The 20,157-nt window shown below is 45.7% G+C and overlaps 1 protein-coding gene across 1 annotated transcript in view; it reads left to right on the top strand.

Moving 5' to 3' along the window:
- Positions 1-20,157, top strand: part of LOC136610132 (vomeronasal type-2 receptor 26-like) — a 102,406-nt gene that overhangs the window by 71,934 nt on the left and 10,315 nt on the right. The window contains exon 5 of the mRNA XM_066589669.1: positions 1,084-1,207. Coding sequence (XP_066445766.1) covers positions 1,084-1,207 — 124 coding nt within the window. The remainder of the gene's footprint in view (positions 1-1,083; positions 1,208-20,157) is intronic.

The raw sequence follows: 20,157 nt of genomic DNA, 5'->3' as shown, positions 1-20,157 counted from the left end.
TGGCTATGTTTGATATAACAGGTGAACTTATGTGGCTCGGTAACAAAAACAATTACATTTTGGGTCCATAGACAGAAAATCCCCAGATCTCAATCCCATTGAGAACATGTGGTCAATCCTCAAAAAGCGTGTGGGCAAACAAAAGTCCCTAAATTGTGATCAGCTCCAAGCACTGATTAGGCAGAATGGGTAAAAAGGCAAACACAATTCTGGGATGTATTACGAGAAGCATAGAGTCTAGATCACGTAAGATAATTATCCCCTCTACTCCTGCTTAGTCAGACCTCATCTGGAATACTGTGTCCAGTTCTGGGCACTTCAATATAAAAAAAAGACATCAACAAACTAGAGCAACTTCAGACAAGAGTTACCAGGATGGTGAGCGTTCTGCAAATCATGTCTAATAAGGAACGGTTAAAGGATCTGGGAATGTTTAGCTTGCAGAAGAGAGGGCTAAGAGGAGACTTAATAGTGGTCTACAAATATCTGAAGGGCTGTCACAGTGCAGAGGGATCAGCCCTATTCTCATCTGCACAAGGAAAGACTAGAAGCAATGGGATGAAGCTGAAAGGGAGGAGACACAGATTAGATATTACAAAACACTTTCTGACAGTGCGGGTGATCAATGAGTGGAACAGATTGCCATAAGATGTCGTGAGTTCTTCTTCAATGGAAGTCTTTTAACAATGGCTAGACAGACATCTGTCTGGGATTATTTAGTGAATCCTGCAGGGAGTTGGACCCGATGACCCTGGAGGTCCCTTCCAACTCTATCATTCTATGATGAGCTCCATCCTCATGCCCTGGTCACATGATGATGACATCATCACAGCTCCTCCACCCCCACTTATCTTCCATACTGCTGAACTTCATGCTTTGGTCACATGGTGGTGAAATCAGTGCAGATCCTTCACTCTCAGTTATACTTGCAGAGCAGGAAACACGGGCCCATGTGGTATTTGCCATAACTGCCAGATGGGCAATCTAGCCCTGGTGGTTTCAGAGGTGATAACAAGCAAATTGTAGCATCAGACACTTTATCATTCCTCTTTGTGGACAAAGGATTCAAACATTTTTTTGCAGATCCCACGCTCAGCTTGTAGTGAGAGTTGTCTCCCTGGATACAGGAAAGTCCCAATGGAAGGACAACAGCAATGCTGCTACTACTGCATTCCCTGTCCTGAGGGTGAGATCTCCAACCAGACCGGTAAGTGGAATAGACCTGTAGACATTTATCTTCATCTACTTTTATTTTGATTTCTTGGTAATAAACGTTGATAGGAAGAAGCGGAATGGCCAACAAGTTTGAAGAAGGACGGCACCAGGTACTATAACTCCCCCCTGCAGTCCCTGGACTGATTTCTCAGGAGGGTTGCTACAATAAAGTTTCCATCAGATTTTATCCACTTACCTGGTATGAAAGCTGCTCCCTAGTGCTTGTTAACCAAGCTCTGTATATTCCCTAAGGATGCAGCAATTTATTCAAATTTTTTCAACTCTGTATTTCTAAAGCCAGAACTTTTTAATGTTTTCATTGCAGAAACCATATTAGTGCTTGGGTTTTGTGGAATGAGTTATATATTTAATGGCGCTATTTTGCACTTATTATTATTGTTAGCCATTTAGTTGTTCCCGATTCTCGGCGATGCATAAGGCGAACTCCCTCCATATTTTTTGCTTTTGCACTGCTTTTTTCAGTTGTGTGATATCCATGCCAGTATCAGCTTTGACATTGTCAGCCATCATGTCTTTTGGCGGCCAGGTCTTCTTTTTACATAGTATATAATATATATATATATATATATATAATGCACAGTATGGTTTTTATTATTTCTTGGGACCATTTTATCAATTGATTACTACTAGAGATGAGCGAGCGCACTCGTCTGAGCTTGATGCTCGCTCGAGTATTAGGGTACTCGAGATGCTCGTTACTCGAGACGAGCACCATGCGGTACACGAGTCAATTCCATTTCCTTCCCTGAAAGTTTTGCGCCATTTCCTGGCCAATAGACATGCAGGGAAGGCATTACAACTTCCTCCTGTGACGTTCCAGCCCTATCCCACCCCCCTGCAGTGAGTGGCTGGTGAGATCAAGTGACCACTGAGTACTTAAAGCGGTCCCGCCTGTGGCTCACCTCAGACACACGCTGGCAGAGATTAAGGAAGGTTCTGTTGCTCATTCAGGCATAGTGTTAGCGTCTTCTGACCGTGTGCATTACTGTTGTGGCAGCTGGGAGCAGTTTTGCACAATTTTCTTTTTCATATCGGGCTGTGCAGGCTATAGCGTTCTCAGGCTGCAGTTTGTACTACATAGTATAGGGAGAGTGGTGGTGAGGCAGGGACAGTGGTAGTGTAGAATCCTGTCTGCAAGAACCCCAACAGTCCTTCTTAGGGCCACATCTGACCTAGTGCATTACTGTTGTGGCTGCTGGTAGCAGTTTGCACATTTTTTTTTTTTATATTGGGCATGCAGGCTATAGCATTCTCAGGCTGCAGTCTATACTACATAGTATAGGGAGAGTGCTGGTGAGGCAGGGACAGTGGCAGTGTGGAATCCTGTCTACAAGAACCCCAACGGTCCTTCTTAGGGCTACCTGTGACCGTGTGCATTTAACTCCGTGGCTGCTGGGAGTTGTAGTACCTTACTATTGCACAGCTAGGCCTGCTTGCAGCCTTCCATATAATTTATTTCTGGCTGCAGTTTGCGTAACATAAGCTCTGTCTGCCTTCAACTGCATGCCAATAAATCAGAAATGTTTTACACCGCTCTATGTGGGCCGTCAACTGCACGCACAGCGTACGGCGACAGCCCCCGATAGAGGGAAAGTCAGATACACGCTATATAGCCTGCATTGCATTTAAAAAACAAACAAAAAAAACTCCTTCTTAGGGCTACCTGTGACCGTGTGCATTTAACTCCGTGGCTGCTGGGAGTTGAGGTGCATCACTATTGCATATTGCACAGCTAGGCCTGCTTGCAGCCTTCCGTATATTTTATTTCTAGCTGTAGCTTGCGTAACATAAGCGCTGTCTGCCTACAACTGCACGGCAATAAATCAACATTTTTTTACACCGCTCTGTGTGTGCCGTCAACTGCATGCATAGCGTATGGCGACAGTCCCTGATAGAGGGAAAGTCAGATACGCGCTATATAGCCTGCATTGCATTTCAAAAACAATTAAAAAAAAACCTCCTTCTTAGGGCTACCTGTGACCGTGTGCATTTAACTGCGTGGCTGCAGGGAGTTGAGGTGCATCACTATTGCACAGCTAGGCCTGCTTGCAGCCTTCCGTATAATTTATTTCTGGCTGCAGTTTGCGTTACATAACCGCTGTCAGCCACCAACTGCGCGCCAATAAATCACAAAATTTTTTACACCGCTCAGTGTCTGCTCTATTCGTAATCCACCATGCTGAGGGGTAGGGCTAGAGGACGTGGCCGTGGACACGAGCGAGGATGCGGAGGTCCAAGTGAGGGTGTGGGCACAGGTCGAGTTCCTGGTCCAGGTGGATCGCAGGCGGCTGCTGCAGGATTAGGAGAGAGGCAAGTTTCTGGGGTCCCCAGCTTCATATCACAATTTTTGGGTCCACGTCATGGACCTTTATTACAAAATGAGGTGTGTGAGCAGGTCCTGTCGTGGATGGCAGAAAATGCATCCAGCAATCTATCGACCACCCAGTCCTCTACGCCGTCCACTGCTGTAACTCTGATTCCTCTCGCTGCTGCTCCTCCTTCCTCCCAGCCTCCTCACTCCATGAAAATGGCACATTCTGATGAGCATACAGACTCCCAGGAACTGTTCTTGGGCCCCTGCCTTGAATAAGAAAAAATGGTTCCTCTCCCACCTGAGGAGTTTGTCGTGACCGATGCCCAACCTTTGGAAAGTTCCCGGGGGCCGGGTAATGAGGCTGGGGACTTCCGGCCAAGTACTTAAATATGTGGGTGCCCTAGCAGTTCTCTCCAGTTAGTTGTTGATCTACGAACTGATTGTGCATTCAGGGATCTACAAGGACAATCAGTCTAACATGATTTTGTACTCAACATTATCCATTATAACAATAGTTCCACCTTTATCAGAGAGTTTAATGACTACTGATTTATCCTCCACAAGACTGACCTATAGCAGTCTTGCAGATATTGAATTATACCTACTATATGTTATGGCGACTCTCTAGTTCCCGAGTTACAACCTTAGTAATAATATCACCCATCAAGGCTATTCTGATGAGCAGGTAGACTCCGCTGTCCTCGGCCCCATCCAGCAATGTCTCTCAGCGCAGCGTCCAGCTGTCGCTAGCGCAAGCGTTGGAGGGCAAGCGCAAATACGCCGCCACTCACCCGCACGCTCAAGCATTAAACGTGCACATTGCCAAATTGATCAGCCTGGAGATTCTGCCGTACAGGCTTGTGGAAACAGAGGCTTTCCAAAAAACATGATGGCAGCGGCCCCGTGCTGTTCGGTTCCCAGTCGCTACTATTTTTCCCGGTGTGCCGTCCCAGCCCTACAGCAGCACATCTCCCGCAACATCAATCGTGCCCTCACCAATGCAGTTACTGGGAAGGTCCACTTAACCACAGACACGTGGACAAGTACTGCCGGGCAGGGCCACTATATCTCCCTGATGGAACATTGGGTGAATTTGGTGGAGGCTGGGACCGAGTCAGAGCCTGGGACTGTGCGCGTCCTAAACACACCCAGAATTGCGGGTCCTTCCTCGTTTCTGGTATCTGCGGCGGTCTATGCCACCTCTAAACCATCCCCCTCCTCCTACAACAATGAAAACATCCTTGGCAAATGCTTTCGCTGTGGTCCGTCTTGCACCGGTCCACGAATTTCACCTAAACTGGCACAATAGGAAAGCCCCCGCCCCTTCCCGTCCCTCTTAATCCTGGCCATAGTTCCGAAAACCAATTAAATACAACCGGGGTCGTATTCGATTATTCCTAGCTGAAGCATTCAGCCGACCGGTAGAGCAATAGTGGCTTGCATCTTGTTGGTACTGATAATAATTACATATTTTAGTGTACAGCTGAGGTAGGAATAGAGCCGACTATAGAACACAGCATCCCTGCAGGGCTGGGGACAGAGTAGCAGCAGGCACATATCCTTGGTGGAAGCAGGCCAGCCTAGATCCACATACTCCCGGACTGATTTTGGACTGATTGAGGAAGCCTTTACTTGTGATCATCTTTGGTAATTCCTGACAAAGATGAATGGTATAGCCAGAAACTTCATTGCTAACACTTTGAAATGGTCAACAGAAAACATATGAATGAAGCCTTTCCATATTTCTGATTGAGATGAGGAGGAGTTCAGACTTTTAGTACCTAGAATATCCTTTTCATTGCTATCTAATGCCCCTGGTGTCTCAGAAAATACTAGCTTTTCCACATAGCTGTTGACGCTTCCACTTTTCTTCTGTGGCTTTACCTTTGTCCATTGGCTATTATTCGTATCTGAAGCTTTGATTTTGCCAATGGAGGCAAAATGCAAGGTGGAGGCGTGGAACCGAGCCTGACCCTGGCCCTGGTAACGTGGTTCCCACACAGACTATAGCGGGTCCTGGTCATGGTGTCTTGGTCTTGTAATGCCGCCTCCTCCTCCCGCTTGGGGTCAGGGGATCAGCAATGCGCATCATGTATTTTCTCTCGTGTTACCACAGTTATCAGAGAAACTTGTTTGGGCCAAAGGAGAGGAGCGTAACTGCATTAACATTACAGGGGGCTGCCTATATTTCAGCTGCAGAAATGTTACAGGGGTCTGCCAATACTGCTGCTACATAAATGTTTCTGGGGTCTGCGTATACTTCTGCAACTAAAATGTTACTGGGGTCTGTTTATACTATTACTACTGAAATGCACCTAATACTGGGCTCTGCCTATACTGCTGCAACGGAAATGTTACTGGGGTCTGTCTATACTGTTACCACTGAAATGTTACTAATACTGGGCTCAGCCTATACTGCTGCTACTGAAATGTTACTGGGCTCTGTCTATACTGTAACTACAGATAGGTGAAGGAGATCCGCAGCAGACAAGGAGATGATGTAAAAAAATGCTCTTTTATTCCAAATCCATAAAAACAAACGGTACAGGCAGCGACGTTTCGACCATTACTGGTCAGTATTTTTACTGTAACTACAGAAATGTTACTGGGGTCTCCCTAGACTTCTGCCACATAACTGTTACTGGGTTCAGCTTATACCTTTGCTACAGGAATATTACAGGAGTCTGTGCATAGTATGGGTGCATTAAGTTTTCCCATCGCAGTGTTCTACGTATCTGGCCCCTCAAAACAACCAGTCTGACTCGGGGCATGCAGTGTGGGCCGAAGCCAACCTGTATTCGATTACACGTTAGCTCAGCTATGGGGGGCACTGCAATGGGATTTATTTATGTACCGTCGTTGGGTTCCAGGGAGCCACCCATGCTGTGGGTGCACACAGACTTCCCATAGTGAAGTTGTACCTGCCTGGCACTTAAAAAAAAAACAAAAAAACAGACTGACTAGGGCATGGAGTGTGGCCCGAAGCCAACATGCATTTTCTTTCATGTTACCACAGCTATCCGGGGCACTGCATTGGGACAAACAAGAGGAGTGATACAGCTCTAATGAGACGTTCACAGCTACGCTAGTATTGTAGTCCACTGTAGGCCCGCGATTGCTGAGGGTTTGTGCAGAGGCCTATGTCCTGGGTGCAGTGAAAGTCCGCTTCCTGCCTACGATTGCTGAAGCTGTTGGCCGAGGCCTATGTCCCGGGGTAATTGCAATTGCGCCAGGTTGGGGCTGTGCAACTTTTTCCTGGGTAATCCAGTCATTGGAGCGGTGAAAGGAAAGCTAACTGATTTAATGAGGCCGTCGTAGATGAACTAGCATCGAAGTCCGCTTCATGCCTACGATTGCTGAAGCTGTGGGCCGAGGCCTATGTCGTCGGCGGGGTGCAAGTCTGCCATGTTTGGCCGCTCTAATTTATTTTTTGTTCATGTCTTAGCTTGCCTAGGACCCACCTATGCTGTTGGTGCACACTTAGTTCCCATCGGGGTGTTTGACCTGTCTGGCACAAAGACACTGAGTGACTTGGGTAGGGGGCAGAGTGCAGATGGCTTTCCCCTTGCGGTGTCAATTGAGCTATGCGACACCTAAACAGAATGAATACTGTGTGGGCACATGGATTCCCCATAGCTATGTAACTCATGCCCCCGTTTGCAGCTCCTGACGGAGGTGGCACGGGATTGGAATGAAGATCGAACGTCAATGTCTCATTGATTCTCTACAGCTTTGTGGGCTATCGCCCCCCCCCCCATTTTAAAGAGGGCCGCTACCTGGCCCTGCCAACCCACTGCAGTGTTTGCCTCCAGTTCCTCCTCATGGCAGATGCACTTATAAATATACATGAGGGTGGTGTGGCTATGCAGCCAGCGTGTGGCATGAGGGCAGCTGAAGGCTGCGCAGGGACACTTTTGTGTGCGCTGCGGATGCAGGGTCGTGCAGGGGGGTCGGGCAGCATGTAACCCAGGAGAAGAGGCAGCGGTGTGTCCTGCAGGCAGTGCTTGTGCTTGGTTGGAGGTAGTGTGGAGCTTAGCTAAGGTGTGCCTTGCTAATGAGGGTTTGTCCGAAGTAAAAATTGTTAGGGGGGGTCGGGGGGCCTCACTCTTGCCGCTATTGTGGCTTAATAGTGGGACCTGGGAACCTGAGATGCAGCCCAGCATGTTGCCCCTAGTCTGCCCTATCCGTATCTGTGTCATTTCCATCACTTTCGTAGGTTTTGAAGATTTGCACAAATGAAAACCTTAGCGAGCATTGGCGATATACAAAAATGCTCGAGTCGCCCATTGACTTCAATGGGGTTCGTTACTCGAAACGAACCCTCGAGCATCGCGGAAAGTTCGACTCGAGCAACGAGCACCTGAGCATTTTGGTGCTCGCTCATCTCTAGTATTTATGCATAGTTATTTGGTTGCCCCTGAACCATCTTTTTTCCAGGGTTAATAATCCTAATTTTGATACCCTCTCTGGGTATTCTAGTCCTCTTATTTTGTTTATTATTTTTTTTTTGTCCTTCTTTAAACCCCCTCAAGCACTGCAACATATTTCCTGAGCACCGATGTCCAGAACTGTACACAGTATTCCATGAGGGGCCTATCAAGTGCCTTATATAGTGGGAGAATAAGGTTCTCCTCCCTCATCCCTATACCTCTTTTACTGCACCCCTAGACATTATTTGCTTTTGCAGCAGCTGACTGGCATTGATTGCTCTAGGTAAGTCTACAGTCGATTAGTACCCCAAGGTCCTTTTCCATTTCACTTTTCCCTAGATGTACCCCATTTAGTGTATATTGGTGATATCCCTTTCTCCTGCCCATGTGCATAACCTTACACCTATCAATATTGAACTTCATTTGCCATTTTTTCTACCCAAGCCCCTAGCTTCTCTACGTCCATTTGCAGTCGTACATTGTCCTCTGTTATATTCATTATCTTGTATAATTTCATATCATTTGCAAATATCGATAGTTTACTGTGCATTAACTCTATCAGGTCATTGATAAATATATTGAACAGAATGGAGCCCAATACTGAACCCTGTGGCACCCCACTAGCGACGGTGGCCCAATCAGAGTACAAATCATTTAATACCACCCTCTGATTTCTAGCTCTGAGCCAGTTATTTACCCAGACCCAGATCTCATTTTATATATTAACCTATTATGCGACACAGTGCCAAATTCTTTAGAAAAATCCAGATATACAAGATCAATAGACTCTCCCAGGTCCAGCCTAGAACTTACTTCATTGTAGAAGCTGATCAAATTGGTCTGACATGACCAACCCCTCATGAACCCATGCTGATGAGGAGTTGCACCTTTTTTTCCTCAAGGTATTCCAGGATGGCGTCTCTCAGAAAACCCTCAAATATTTTTCCAATTATTTAAGTGTGACTTACCAGCCTGTACTTACCGGGCTCTTTTCTTAACCATGTTATTTTTTATTGAGAGAAAAACCATTAGAGAAGCATTGGTACATTGACATGCATATAGTGGTATTGCATATTTGAGCATAAATATGTTTACAATATCATTTTTGTATAAATTCACATATTTACTCTAACAAAATTTCTGTTCCGTAGATTTTATTACATACATTTATCTAACTAGCTTCTAATATTTCTGGCTTTTATAGAAACATTAAACGTAAACATCAACTATTCGGCATCATATTCTTTCCTTTACAAAAAGTGCTAATAATTAGATTTCCATTTTTCCCAGGCCTCCTCGTGTTTCTTACTTGTATTATTTCGACTTGCTAGCCACCCCTCAAACATGCATTGTTCTGCCATCCGGCCCATGAACTCCTCTTTTGTTTGGGGGGATCCATCCCTCCAATGTTTAGCAACAATAGTTTTTGCTGTCATGAGAGAGTGGCCCAGTAGGTATCTTTTGTTTGGCGGGAATTCTTCAAGGCCTATCAGGAGCAGAATTAACTTAGCTTTCTTAGGGATATGGCAGTTTAGAATGGTGGACATTTCGCCAAGGACTCCCCTCCAGAAGATGTCCAGTTTTGGACAGGACCAAAATATGTGTGACAGTGTACCCCTTTGACCACAGTCCCTCCAGCATAGGCCCGTCCCCAATTTGAATCTATTTGCCATTAATGAGGGAGAGAGATACCATCTCAAATATATCTTTGTTTGAGTTTCTAGTATTCCCATTCCCTTGGTGGCTTTTAAGGAGGTTTTGTATGCTTTTTCCCATGAGTCAATGGGTATTGTTTCCCCCAATTCCTTTTCCCAGTTGAGCATATGGGATTTTTTCTTCGGGTTTATGTTATCTGACAATATATCGTAGAACAACTTAATGTTTGATTTGTCTTTTTTTTTCTTTGAGGTGATTATATTAATAATTGTAATAGGAAGGCGTGTGTTATGTAGGGAAGTTTTTTGTAAAAAAGAGAGAATTCTGCAATATGTGAAAAATTCTTTCTGTGGTAGGTGGTGTTTAGAGCTAAGTTCTGGAAAGGAGTCCAATCTGTTCATAGTTATCAAGTCGTCTATCGTCTTTATACCCCTTGCTGTCCACACCCCCAGCGTAAGGTCAGGCAGGAACAGGCACAGGACATCAAGAGGCAGAGAGGGTCTCCTTACCCCATCATTTAGAGCCAATTTTTGTGAAAGGTCTCTCCAGGCCTCTTTCGCCGCCAACATGAGAGGGGACATTCCTGGTGTTTGTAATTTTGCCTCCAATGCTTTAGACATAACTGATAATGACGTTGCAAATAGGAGTGCTTGAAGTGTAACACCCCCCATGAGATCCCTCTCCATTCCCATCCAGCCCACCGGTCTATCATCTTCCACCCATCCCCTGATTTGGTTTAATACAGTTGCTTTTTGATACATCTTTAGGTTCGGTATATCTGCTCCCCCATGTTTACGGTGCAGAGAGAGGACCGATAAGGCTATGCGAGGTTTTTTTCCTCCCCATATGTATTTGTTTAATTGGCTCTGTAGATTAGATATGGAGGAACTTGAAAAGGGGATTGGGAGGACTCTGAAGTAATACATAATTTTAGGAAGGATCTTCATCTTATATGACATAATTCTCCCGTACCATGTCAAGTTTAATTTGGACAAGTGATCTATTTCTTTTTGTGTGGAGTTTAGCAGTGTGGGAATATTTGCAGTTTCCAAATCTTTAAGTGAGGCCGTCAGTTCCACTCCTAGGTAGGGTATGGATTTATCCCTCCACCCAAAGCAGAACTCAGATTGTATAGCTATTTTCAGACACCTAGATACATGTATGCCTAAGATGAGGGATTTGTCTATGTTTAATTTATACAAGGATGCCTCACTGAAGCTCTCCAAAATTGCATGTGCAGCTCTCAACGACTCCAAGGGGCGTGACAAGGTCAAGATGACATCGTCCGCAAATAGGCCGATTTTATGTTGCCTTGAGCTCATTGGAATACCGCTAACTTCAGGAGATAAGCGAATTAATTCTGCTAGCGGTTCGATTGTGAGGACGTATAAAATAGGGGAAAGCGGGCACCCCTGTCTCGTCCCATTTATTATATGTAGGGGGTCCGACAGGGTCCCGTCCACTAGTACCCTGGCTGACGGGGATGTATACAGGGCTTGGATAGCCCGTATTGTGCCTTCGCCTATACCGAAGCTTCTCAAGGTCTCGAAAGCAAAGCCCCAATGTACCCGATCGAAAGCCTTTTCAGCATCTAAGGCTAATAGAATTACTGGTATTTTAGACGAGGCCGTTTTGTGAAGTAGATTTAAAATTCTCCGCGTGCCGTCTGACGCTTGTCTACCTTTGACAAAACCTAGTTGGTCTGAGTGGATCAGGTTAGGGAGTATTTTCAACAATCTATTTGCTAGGGTCTTTGCATAAATTTTTACATCTGTATTGAGCAACGATATAGGCCGAAAGTTGGCTGGGACATCTGGATCTTTGCCAGGTTTAGGCAAAACTACTATCGTTGCTTGAAGCATTTCTTCTGGAAATTTCCCTCTTTGCATAGCAGTGTTAAATGTTGTTGTTGCAAAAGGGGATAGGATATTCCAGAAGGTCTGATAGTACTCTGCTGAGTACCCGTCGGGGCCTGGCGCTTTATGTTTTTTTAGGGACGAGACTGTTTCGGATATTTCAGAGATGTCGAATTGTTGGTCTAATAAGGATGCTTGCCCGTCGTTGATTGTTGGTAGGTTAGCCCTTTTTAAAAAGTCAGCTATTTTGGTGCTGTTTGGCTGGGTGACTAGTGGATTGTCTTTTATATTGTACAGGTTGTTGTAGAAAGTACGGAAGGCTTCTGCTATGTGTTTAGGGTGGGTTATTTTATATTCTTTTTTTTTTAGTTCCATATATACGGGATGTTAGCTTTTATTGACTTCTTTTTAAGTAATTGTGCCATCCATATTGAGGGCTTGTTCAGGGCCGAATAAATGTTTGCTCTCTTGGTGTTAACCTCTCTATCAAAGTCTCCAAACAATATTTTGCGAAGAGCTAATCTTAATTTACGTATTTCGTCAAACTTTTTGGGGGAGGGGAGCTGTTGGGCCTCTTTCTTTTAGTGAGATTTGGTTTATAAGTTCTTCAGTCCTTTTTAGTTTGTCTCTTTTGAATTTAGCTCCCATTTTTATTAAAATACCTCTCATATATGCCTTATGGGCATTCCACAGGGTCATCGGGTCCATGTCTGGGGTATTATTTAATATAAAAAATTCTTCCAGAGCTTTGTGGATTTCTTCTTTTTGGTTAGGCAGTTGCATTAGGTATGTATTGTTCCTCCATAGTCTGTTTGTTTGACAATTTTTCCCAAAATTTAAATGTGTCAGGGTTGGGGCGTGGTCGGACCAGGTGGCCGTGCCTATTTCGGATGCGGATATCGTTGTAAGGAGGCTTTTGTCCACCAGGCATAAATCAATGCGGGAAAATGTTTTGTGTCTGGGGGAGAAATAGGAGTATTCCCTCGCGGAGGCGTTGATGCATCGGAAGGTGTCGTATAATGCTGAACTATGTAGCCAATTACCAAGGTTAGGGCCTTTTTTTTGTTTTGGGTTAGTAGTATCAGCTGTTCCATCGGGTATTAGATTAAAGTCTCCACACATAAGAATTGAACCCTTAGCTATTTTGTTTATTTTTTTTGTAAGTTTGTTGAGAAAACTAATTTGTTTCGTGTTTGGGACGTAGACATTAACTAATGTGATTGGAGTATTGTTTAGGGAGCCCACCAAGATTATGAAACGGCCCTTGTTGTCGCAAACTTGTTTATCTATAACAAATGTGTTATCCTTAAAAGCGATCATAACCCCCGCGTGCTTTTTGGGGGCACATGCAAAGACCCTTTGTTGAAATCTTTTGTGTGTCATGTGGTTTGTGTCTTTTTCCAGTAAATGAGTCTCTTGTATACATACTATATCGACGTCCTTAGAAAGTGAGTCCTTCCAAACAGCGCGTCTCTTACATGGGGAGTTGAGGCCGTTGGCATTGAGAGAGAAGATTTTCAGGGCCATGTCAGGGGTGGTGGTGCTTGTCTTTGGATGTCCGGGATCTTGTGGAAATCAAGGATGCCTGAAATTAAACAATAACAGCAAAACCAAACAAAACATTTCTTTGGGTGTCTCTCACCAGGGAGTCGGTAGCCAAAGTAGGTAAGTGGCTTTTGGAAAGAGGACACACCAGAGTCCATGCGGATAGCATAGCAAGCCGAAGCTTGTATGTGCATTTGGGGTGAAAAGTTCGGCATTGGCAGGTGGGCACTCATCGTAGTGTATGGTTTAGCAGCAGGGTGAAGTAATAATCCTGATGTACTCATTTTGGGCTTAAAGTGCCCTTCATGATGGGCTGGCGGCTTCTCTTAGATCCTGCAGGTATATTGGGGCGCTCTATGGCCTGTGGTGATATTCCCCAAGATTTTAGAGTTGAAGCAGCTTTTTCGGGGTCATAGAATATATGTGTTTCATTGTCTTTGGTTGTTATTAATTTGGTGGGGAAGCCCCATCTATAGATGATGCCGGCATTTCTCATGGCCATAGTGACAGGCGCAAAACTCCTTCTCCCCTCCATTGTTGCCTGCGAGAGGTCGATGAAGAGGTGGATTTTTTCGTAAGGTTTCGGAAGTGTTGGCGACCTCCTAGCCGCATTCATCAGGGCCTCCTTAGTACGAAAATAGTGGATACGTATAATAATATCTCTGGGACTATCTTCTTTTAGGAATTTGGGTCGCGGTAGGCGGTGTGCTCTGTCTAATATCAGTTCTTGATCGGGGATGTTGGGGAGGAGTTTTTTCATAAGACATGTGACATAGCCATAAATTTCTGCATTAGTGACTTTTTCAGATACTCCTCTAATTCTCACGTTGTTGCGCCTATTTTTATCTTCAAGGTCTGTCAGCTTGCCTTGAAGTTTAGATACTCTTTCCTCTAAATCGTAGTGCGCATCAATAAGGGAATTGTGGGATTTAACTATTTCCTCCATCTTGTTTTCTGTTTTTTCAACTCTGTCATTAACCGCGAGAACTGACGCCTTCATGTCAGTAGTCAAGCTTTTAATATCGGATTGAATAGTGTCTCTGAGGGCCATGACGATTTCTTTAATATATAACTCTGTGACAGGTCTGTCCAGCGCTGAAAGGTTTTTTATATCTTTCCCTCCAGCACTGTCGAGAGGCACCGCAGAGCCCTCCCCCTCTTCTTCTATACATTACATTTTTTGTCTTTGCTTATCTGGACTTCCAGTGGGGGAGGGGGTCGGGACTCCCTGTACTAACGTGGCCGGCGCCATCTTTGAGGGAGAAGGACTTACGCTTGTGTTTCCCTTCTTCACTACCCTCTCCCTGTCTGGTCTCCTCACCTGCTGTTTTGAAGCGCCGTCAGCTGTGCTGGGTACTTCGGCAGCATCGCGGTGGCTCCCTTCCTCCGGTGGAGCAGGCTCTCCGCTGTCATTCTCTCCCTCCTGAGTGTCGGGAGAAGCAGTCCCCTCCGCAGCCATGACAGCGGCAGTCCCGCGCGTGGAGAAGAATGTCTCTAACCTGGTCGGTCCGGACTTAGAATTCCTCCTCCTGGACATTCTTTGTTGCGGGTATGATGTTAGCCTCTCTGGGGGGCACTTTTCTTTCCCCTGCTGCTGCTTTATAACGCTTTTGGTGCCTTTCCCGAGCGGGACCTAAGCTTTAGCGTCCGTCTCGGTGCCTCTGCAAGCCACGCCCCCACCGGGCTCTTTTCTTGACCCCTTTTTGTATATCGGAATCTCATTGACAATATTCCAATCCAGTGGTATAACCCGGGTCTCAATAGTGTTCCTAAACATAAGAAATAGCGGTCTAGCTATCATGTCACTTAGTTCCCTTAGAACCCTTGGGTGTAGACCCCCTACAGTCTGGCTTTCGACTTCAACACTCGACAGAAACTGCCCTTACAAGGGTATCCAATGACCTACTGACAGCCAAATCGAGGGGCGATTACTCCCTACTGATCCTCCTCGACCTCTCCGCAGCATTTGACACTGTTGACCACAAACTTCTCCTCAGTATGCTACGCTCCATTGGCCTAAAGAACACTGCCCTCTCCTGGTTCTCTTCCTACCTATCTGACCGCTCTTTCAGTGTCTCCTTTGCTGGCTCTACCTCCCCTCCTCTCCCCCTTGCTGTTGGGGTCCCCCAGGGCTCTGTCCTCGGCCCCCTTCTTTTGACACTGTTGACCACAAACTCCTCCTCAGTATGCTACGCTCCATTGGCCTAAAGAACACTGCCCTCTCCTGGTTCTCTTCCTACCTATCTGACCGCTCTTTCAGTGTCTCCTTTGCTGGCTCTACCTCCCCTCCTCTCCCCCTTGCTGTTGGGGTCCCCCAGGGCTCTGTCCTTGGCCCCCTTCTTTTCTCTATCTACACAGCCCCTATTGGACAAACCATCAGGAGATTTGGCCTCCAATACCACCTGTATGCTGATGACACCCAGCTATACACCGCTTCCGTGACATCTCTGCACCTTTACTCCAAAACATCACTAACTGTCTGTCCGCTGTCTCTAACACCATGTCCTCTCTCTACCTAAAACTAAACCTCTCTAAAACTGACCTGCTGGTATTTCCACCCTCCACTAACCGACCTCCTCCTGACATCTCCATCTCAGTGTGTGGCGCCAACATAACTCCTAGACAACATGCCCGCTGCCTTGGAGTCATATTTGATTCTGATCTCTCTTTTACCCCCTACATCCAATCTCTGGCCCGAACATGTCAGCTGCACCTCAAGAACATCGCAAGAATCCGCTCTTTTCTCACTGTGGACACGCTAAAAACGCTTACTGTTGCCCTCATACACTCCCGGCTCGACTATTGCAACTTGTTGCTGATCGGCCTCCCCTACACCAGACTCTACCCTCTCCAATCCATCCTGAATGCGGCAGCCAGGCTCATCTTCCTGTCCAGCTGCTACTCGGACGCCTCTGCCCTGTGGCGGTCACAGCACTGGCTGCCCGTTAAGTACAGAATTTAATTTAAACTCGCCACCCTCATCCACAAAGCCCTCCACAGTGCAGCGCCCCCCTATACCGCCTCCCTCATCTCAATCCATCAACCAGCCCTGGCTCTCCGCTCTGCTAACGAAACCAGATTGAGCGCCCCTTTAATTCGAACTTCTCTTTCACGCCTCCAAGACTTCTCCAGAGCAGCACCGGTCCTCTGGAACGCACTACAAAAGGCTACCCGAGCAATCCAGGACTCGCAGAACTTCAGGCGTGCTCTAAAAACGCACCTCTTCAGGGAGGCATACCGAATTCCCTAAACAAACCCCTTTGTACTCCACCTGATAACATGCTCCCTGACCTACTGACTGCAATCCCTGCTAGCCATCATAAACCGCTCCTGCAGTCATACTGTTTCTGCCGTCACACGGCTAAATGTCTGACCATTGTCTATATGTATATCACGCCTCACTCTCCACCTCGCCATACAGTGCACATCTCCAGCCCCTTTACCTTCTGTATCACCCCATTACTTGTAGTATGTAAGCTCGTTGGAGCAGGACCCGCACCCCTATTGTTTCCATCAATTGATTACTATGTAACTGTGGTTCTGTAATGTTTCTACTTTTGTCTTTCTGTATCCCCTGTCTATGTAAGTGCTGCGGAATATGTTGGCGCTATACAAATAAAGTTTATTATTATTACTATTATCTGGGCCCAGCGATTTGTCGATTTAACATTTTTTAACCGGCACTTCACTTCCTCCTTGTTTTATTCCTCTCCATCTCATGTAACATTTCTTTTTCCTTCATGAATACACTTCAGAAAAAACTATTAATAGATTTAGCTTCCCCCATCATCTTCTATGATTTCTCCTGCATTATTTGTTAAAGGGCCGGTGTCTTCAGTGCAAATCCTTTTACCGTTTATATAATTGAAAAATAGCTTATTTTTGCTCTCTTTGGCAGTAAGTCTCTCTACTTCCTTCTTAGCATATTTAATATTTTCCTTGCATACTTTTTTTCCCTGTATGTTTTCAGTGCAGTGAATGGTAGTTGCAGACAACTGAGCGCAAAGACAAGCTGGAAAAGAAGAGAGCTGCTTGCAAGACATGCAGGGCTTCCTAGTTTATCTTGTAACCCAGTATGAGAGGCTGGTGTCCCAGCTACAGATAAGCTTAGATGAGGAAGCCAAGGAATATGAAGCTCAAATCCAAAAGCTTAAACAGAAGCATGCTCTAGTTATGGGGGAATTGCCCAAACAGCCAAAGCAAATTGAAAAGAAGAAAGAAACCTTGGAATAGGCCAAGTGGCATTGGAAAGTGAGTGTACAGAGCTGACCTAAAAGGTGAAGGTGTTCGTGGAAGACAAGTGTGAGTCTGAACACAAGAGAAATAGAGTATAAATGCAGTTTCAAGATCTACAAGTAAAAATCACTTAAAGTGACAGAGTGCAGACAGAGCAGTCTGAGAAAATTAACAGACTACAGGTGGAATTGGAAGTTCAGAGTGAAGAGTCTCAGAAGTTGGTGCAAGAAGAGACGCAGCAGAGGCTTGGCCTTAGAGCACACCTGAAGAGAATGGGAACTGAGAGAGATATGTTCATCAAGCAGTTAGAGAAAGATGCAGAAACTTAGAGAAATCTGTCACAGTAGATTTCAATACTTCAGGCTCAGGTGTCAGATATGGAAATGAAAAGCGATGAGAATCCTGCATGCTATGTCTTTGTTCAAGAGCAAGATAGCAATGTCCTAGAAAAATTGAAGCTATATATTAGCTGCTTTTTCCTCATTGCTGATGTCTAGGATGAATTAAAGAAGTTTACAGTGAGTCTTCAGCAGGAAGTAGAAGATATTAGTGTGTAGCACGATTACCAATGTCAGATAGTGTCCAAAAGCGAGAAGAAACAAAAGATGTGTGAACAGTGGCTTATGGAGGAGAAACCAATGTCTGCAAAAAAAGATGCAAAAGAATGGCTTAACAAGCAGGTGTGCACTGAAATACAAGACTGGGTTAGCACCAAGACGGATGCTGAAAAGAGAGTTCTAGTACGAGAAAAGCTTAAAAGTGTGTTCCAGCCACTGGTACAAAAATGAAGGACCAGTGAGAGACCAAAGAGCTAACCTTGCTACCCACCCTGAAAGTGCTGTAAGAAGAAAGAGCTGTGTTTCAAAAGTCCACTAAGACATTAAGTGTAAAAGTGCAACTCTGGTAATCAAATAGTTGTTTTGCTGGAAGTAAGGTTTAGAGACTAGAAAGATCTAGGACCCAGTTCAGACAGCAAGTAAAATAAAAATTCTTGTTGAAGAATAGTGAAAATGAGACACGAGCAGGGAAGTCTGCCAAAGTATGAGAAGGTAACCTGGGTGCTACAGGGGAACAGTTTGTAAAAACTGGGAAAATCTTGAGGGAAAAAATCATGTGTGTAAACAAGAGAAAAGTCATTGAGAAAGTGAAAGCTGAGCAACAGATGAAGGCTGAGAAGACCTTTAAAGTGCAAGAGACTAAAGAAAAGGTAAAAGGCAAAGCTGCAGAATGCTGAGAAGGTCATTAATGTAGAGACTGGATAAGAAGCCTCAAAAATTACAGTTGGGAAATGTCCTGTAACAGAATTTGCAGAAAATAGAAAAACTGAGTCAGCAGAGGCACACTGCACGCAAAGACCTGAAGAGAGGCTACTTAGAGAAAGGGCCAGTTATAGAACAAAAAGAAAGGTGCAATTTTAGCCCCACACAGAATGATCCCCAAGCCTGGAGTTTTGACCTCAGAGGGGCAAAAGCTGTGATGAAGCCTACAGCCTTCATCGGGAAGGGGGAGGAATATGTGGGTGTGCAGTATTAGAATGGCCTGCGGAGGGCTAGACACAGGCATTCTGGTAATGAGAGAGTTAACATCTTTTGGGTGTGGCAGAAGCTAAGGTTAAAAGAGCCAGTTCCTGTCAGACTTGGGAGAGAGTTACAGCTCAGTGGAACTGAAGGGCTGCTAGCCTGCAATCCAATTTGGATCAGTGAGGTCCTGTGTGGACCAGTTCTGGGTCTGTCGCTCGTCTGAAAGAGGAGGGCGCTCTTTAGATGCCCGATGGGGTTAGCAATGTTGCCGTAGTGGGTTGGTGTACCCTGGACTTCTGTATATACATTGTTGTGCTGCAAAATAAATGCTGGCAGATGCCATATTTCAAAAGAATTCCAAGTGTCTGGAGTGATGTCTACTAGAGATTAGCGAGCAGCAAAATGCTCGGGTGCTTGTTGCTCGAGTCGAGCTTTCCGCGATGCTTGAGAGTTCGTTTCGAGTAACGAACCCCATTGAAGTCAATGGGCGACTCGACATTTTGTATATGATCGATGCTCGCTAAGGTTTTCATTTGTGCAAATCTTCAAAACCTATGAAAGTGATGGAAACGACACAGATACGGATAGGTCAGGGGAGGGGCAACATGCAGGGCTGCATCTCAGGTTCCCAGGTCTCACTATTAAGCCACAATAGCGGCAAGAGTGATACCCCCCCCCCCCCAACAATTTTTACTTCGGACAAACCCTCATTAGCAAGGCACACATTAGCTAAGCACCACACTACATCCAACCAAGCACAATCACTGCCTGTGGGACACACCGCTGCCTCTTCTCCTGGGTTACATGCTGCCGCCCAACCCGCCTGCACGACCCTGCATCCGCAGCACACACAAAAGTGCCCCTGCGCAGCCTTCTGCTGCCCTCATGCCACACGCTAGCCTCATAGCCACACCACCCTCATGTCTATTTATAAGTGCGTCTGCCATAAGGAGGAACCGGAGGCACACACTGCAGAGGGTTGGCAGGGCCAGGCAGCGACCCTCTTTGAAAGGGAAGGGGGGGGGGGGCGATAGCCCACAATGCTGTTGAGAATTGATAATAGATTGACGTTCCATCTTTATTCCAATCCTTTGCCACCTCCGTCAGGAGCTGCAAATGTGGGCATAAAGGGGAGTCCGCTGCCAGCCCAGCACTTCTACACATCTCTACAATGCAGCAATACTCGGTGTGGGAAGTATGGGAGCGGGCCCTGGGTCAGCCTCTGTCCCAGCAAACACCTTGTGTGGCCCAAGGTGCTGCGAGTGACATAGCAATGGGGACTCCATGTGTCCACACACTACTCATTCTGTTTGGGTGTCGGATACCTCATCGACAACACAAGGGGTAAACCATCTGCACTCTGC

The sequence above is a fragment of the Eleutherodactylus coqui genome, chromosome 1 (assembly GCF_035609145.1).
Source record: "Eleutherodactylus coqui strain aEleCoq1 chromosome 1, aEleCoq1.hap1, whole genome shotgun sequence".
Classification (NCBI taxonomy): Eukaryota; Metazoa; Chordata; class Amphibia; order Anura; family Eleutherodactylidae; genus Eleutherodactylus; species Eleutherodactylus coqui.
This window is presented reverse-complemented; position numbering and strand designations above follow the sequence as displayed.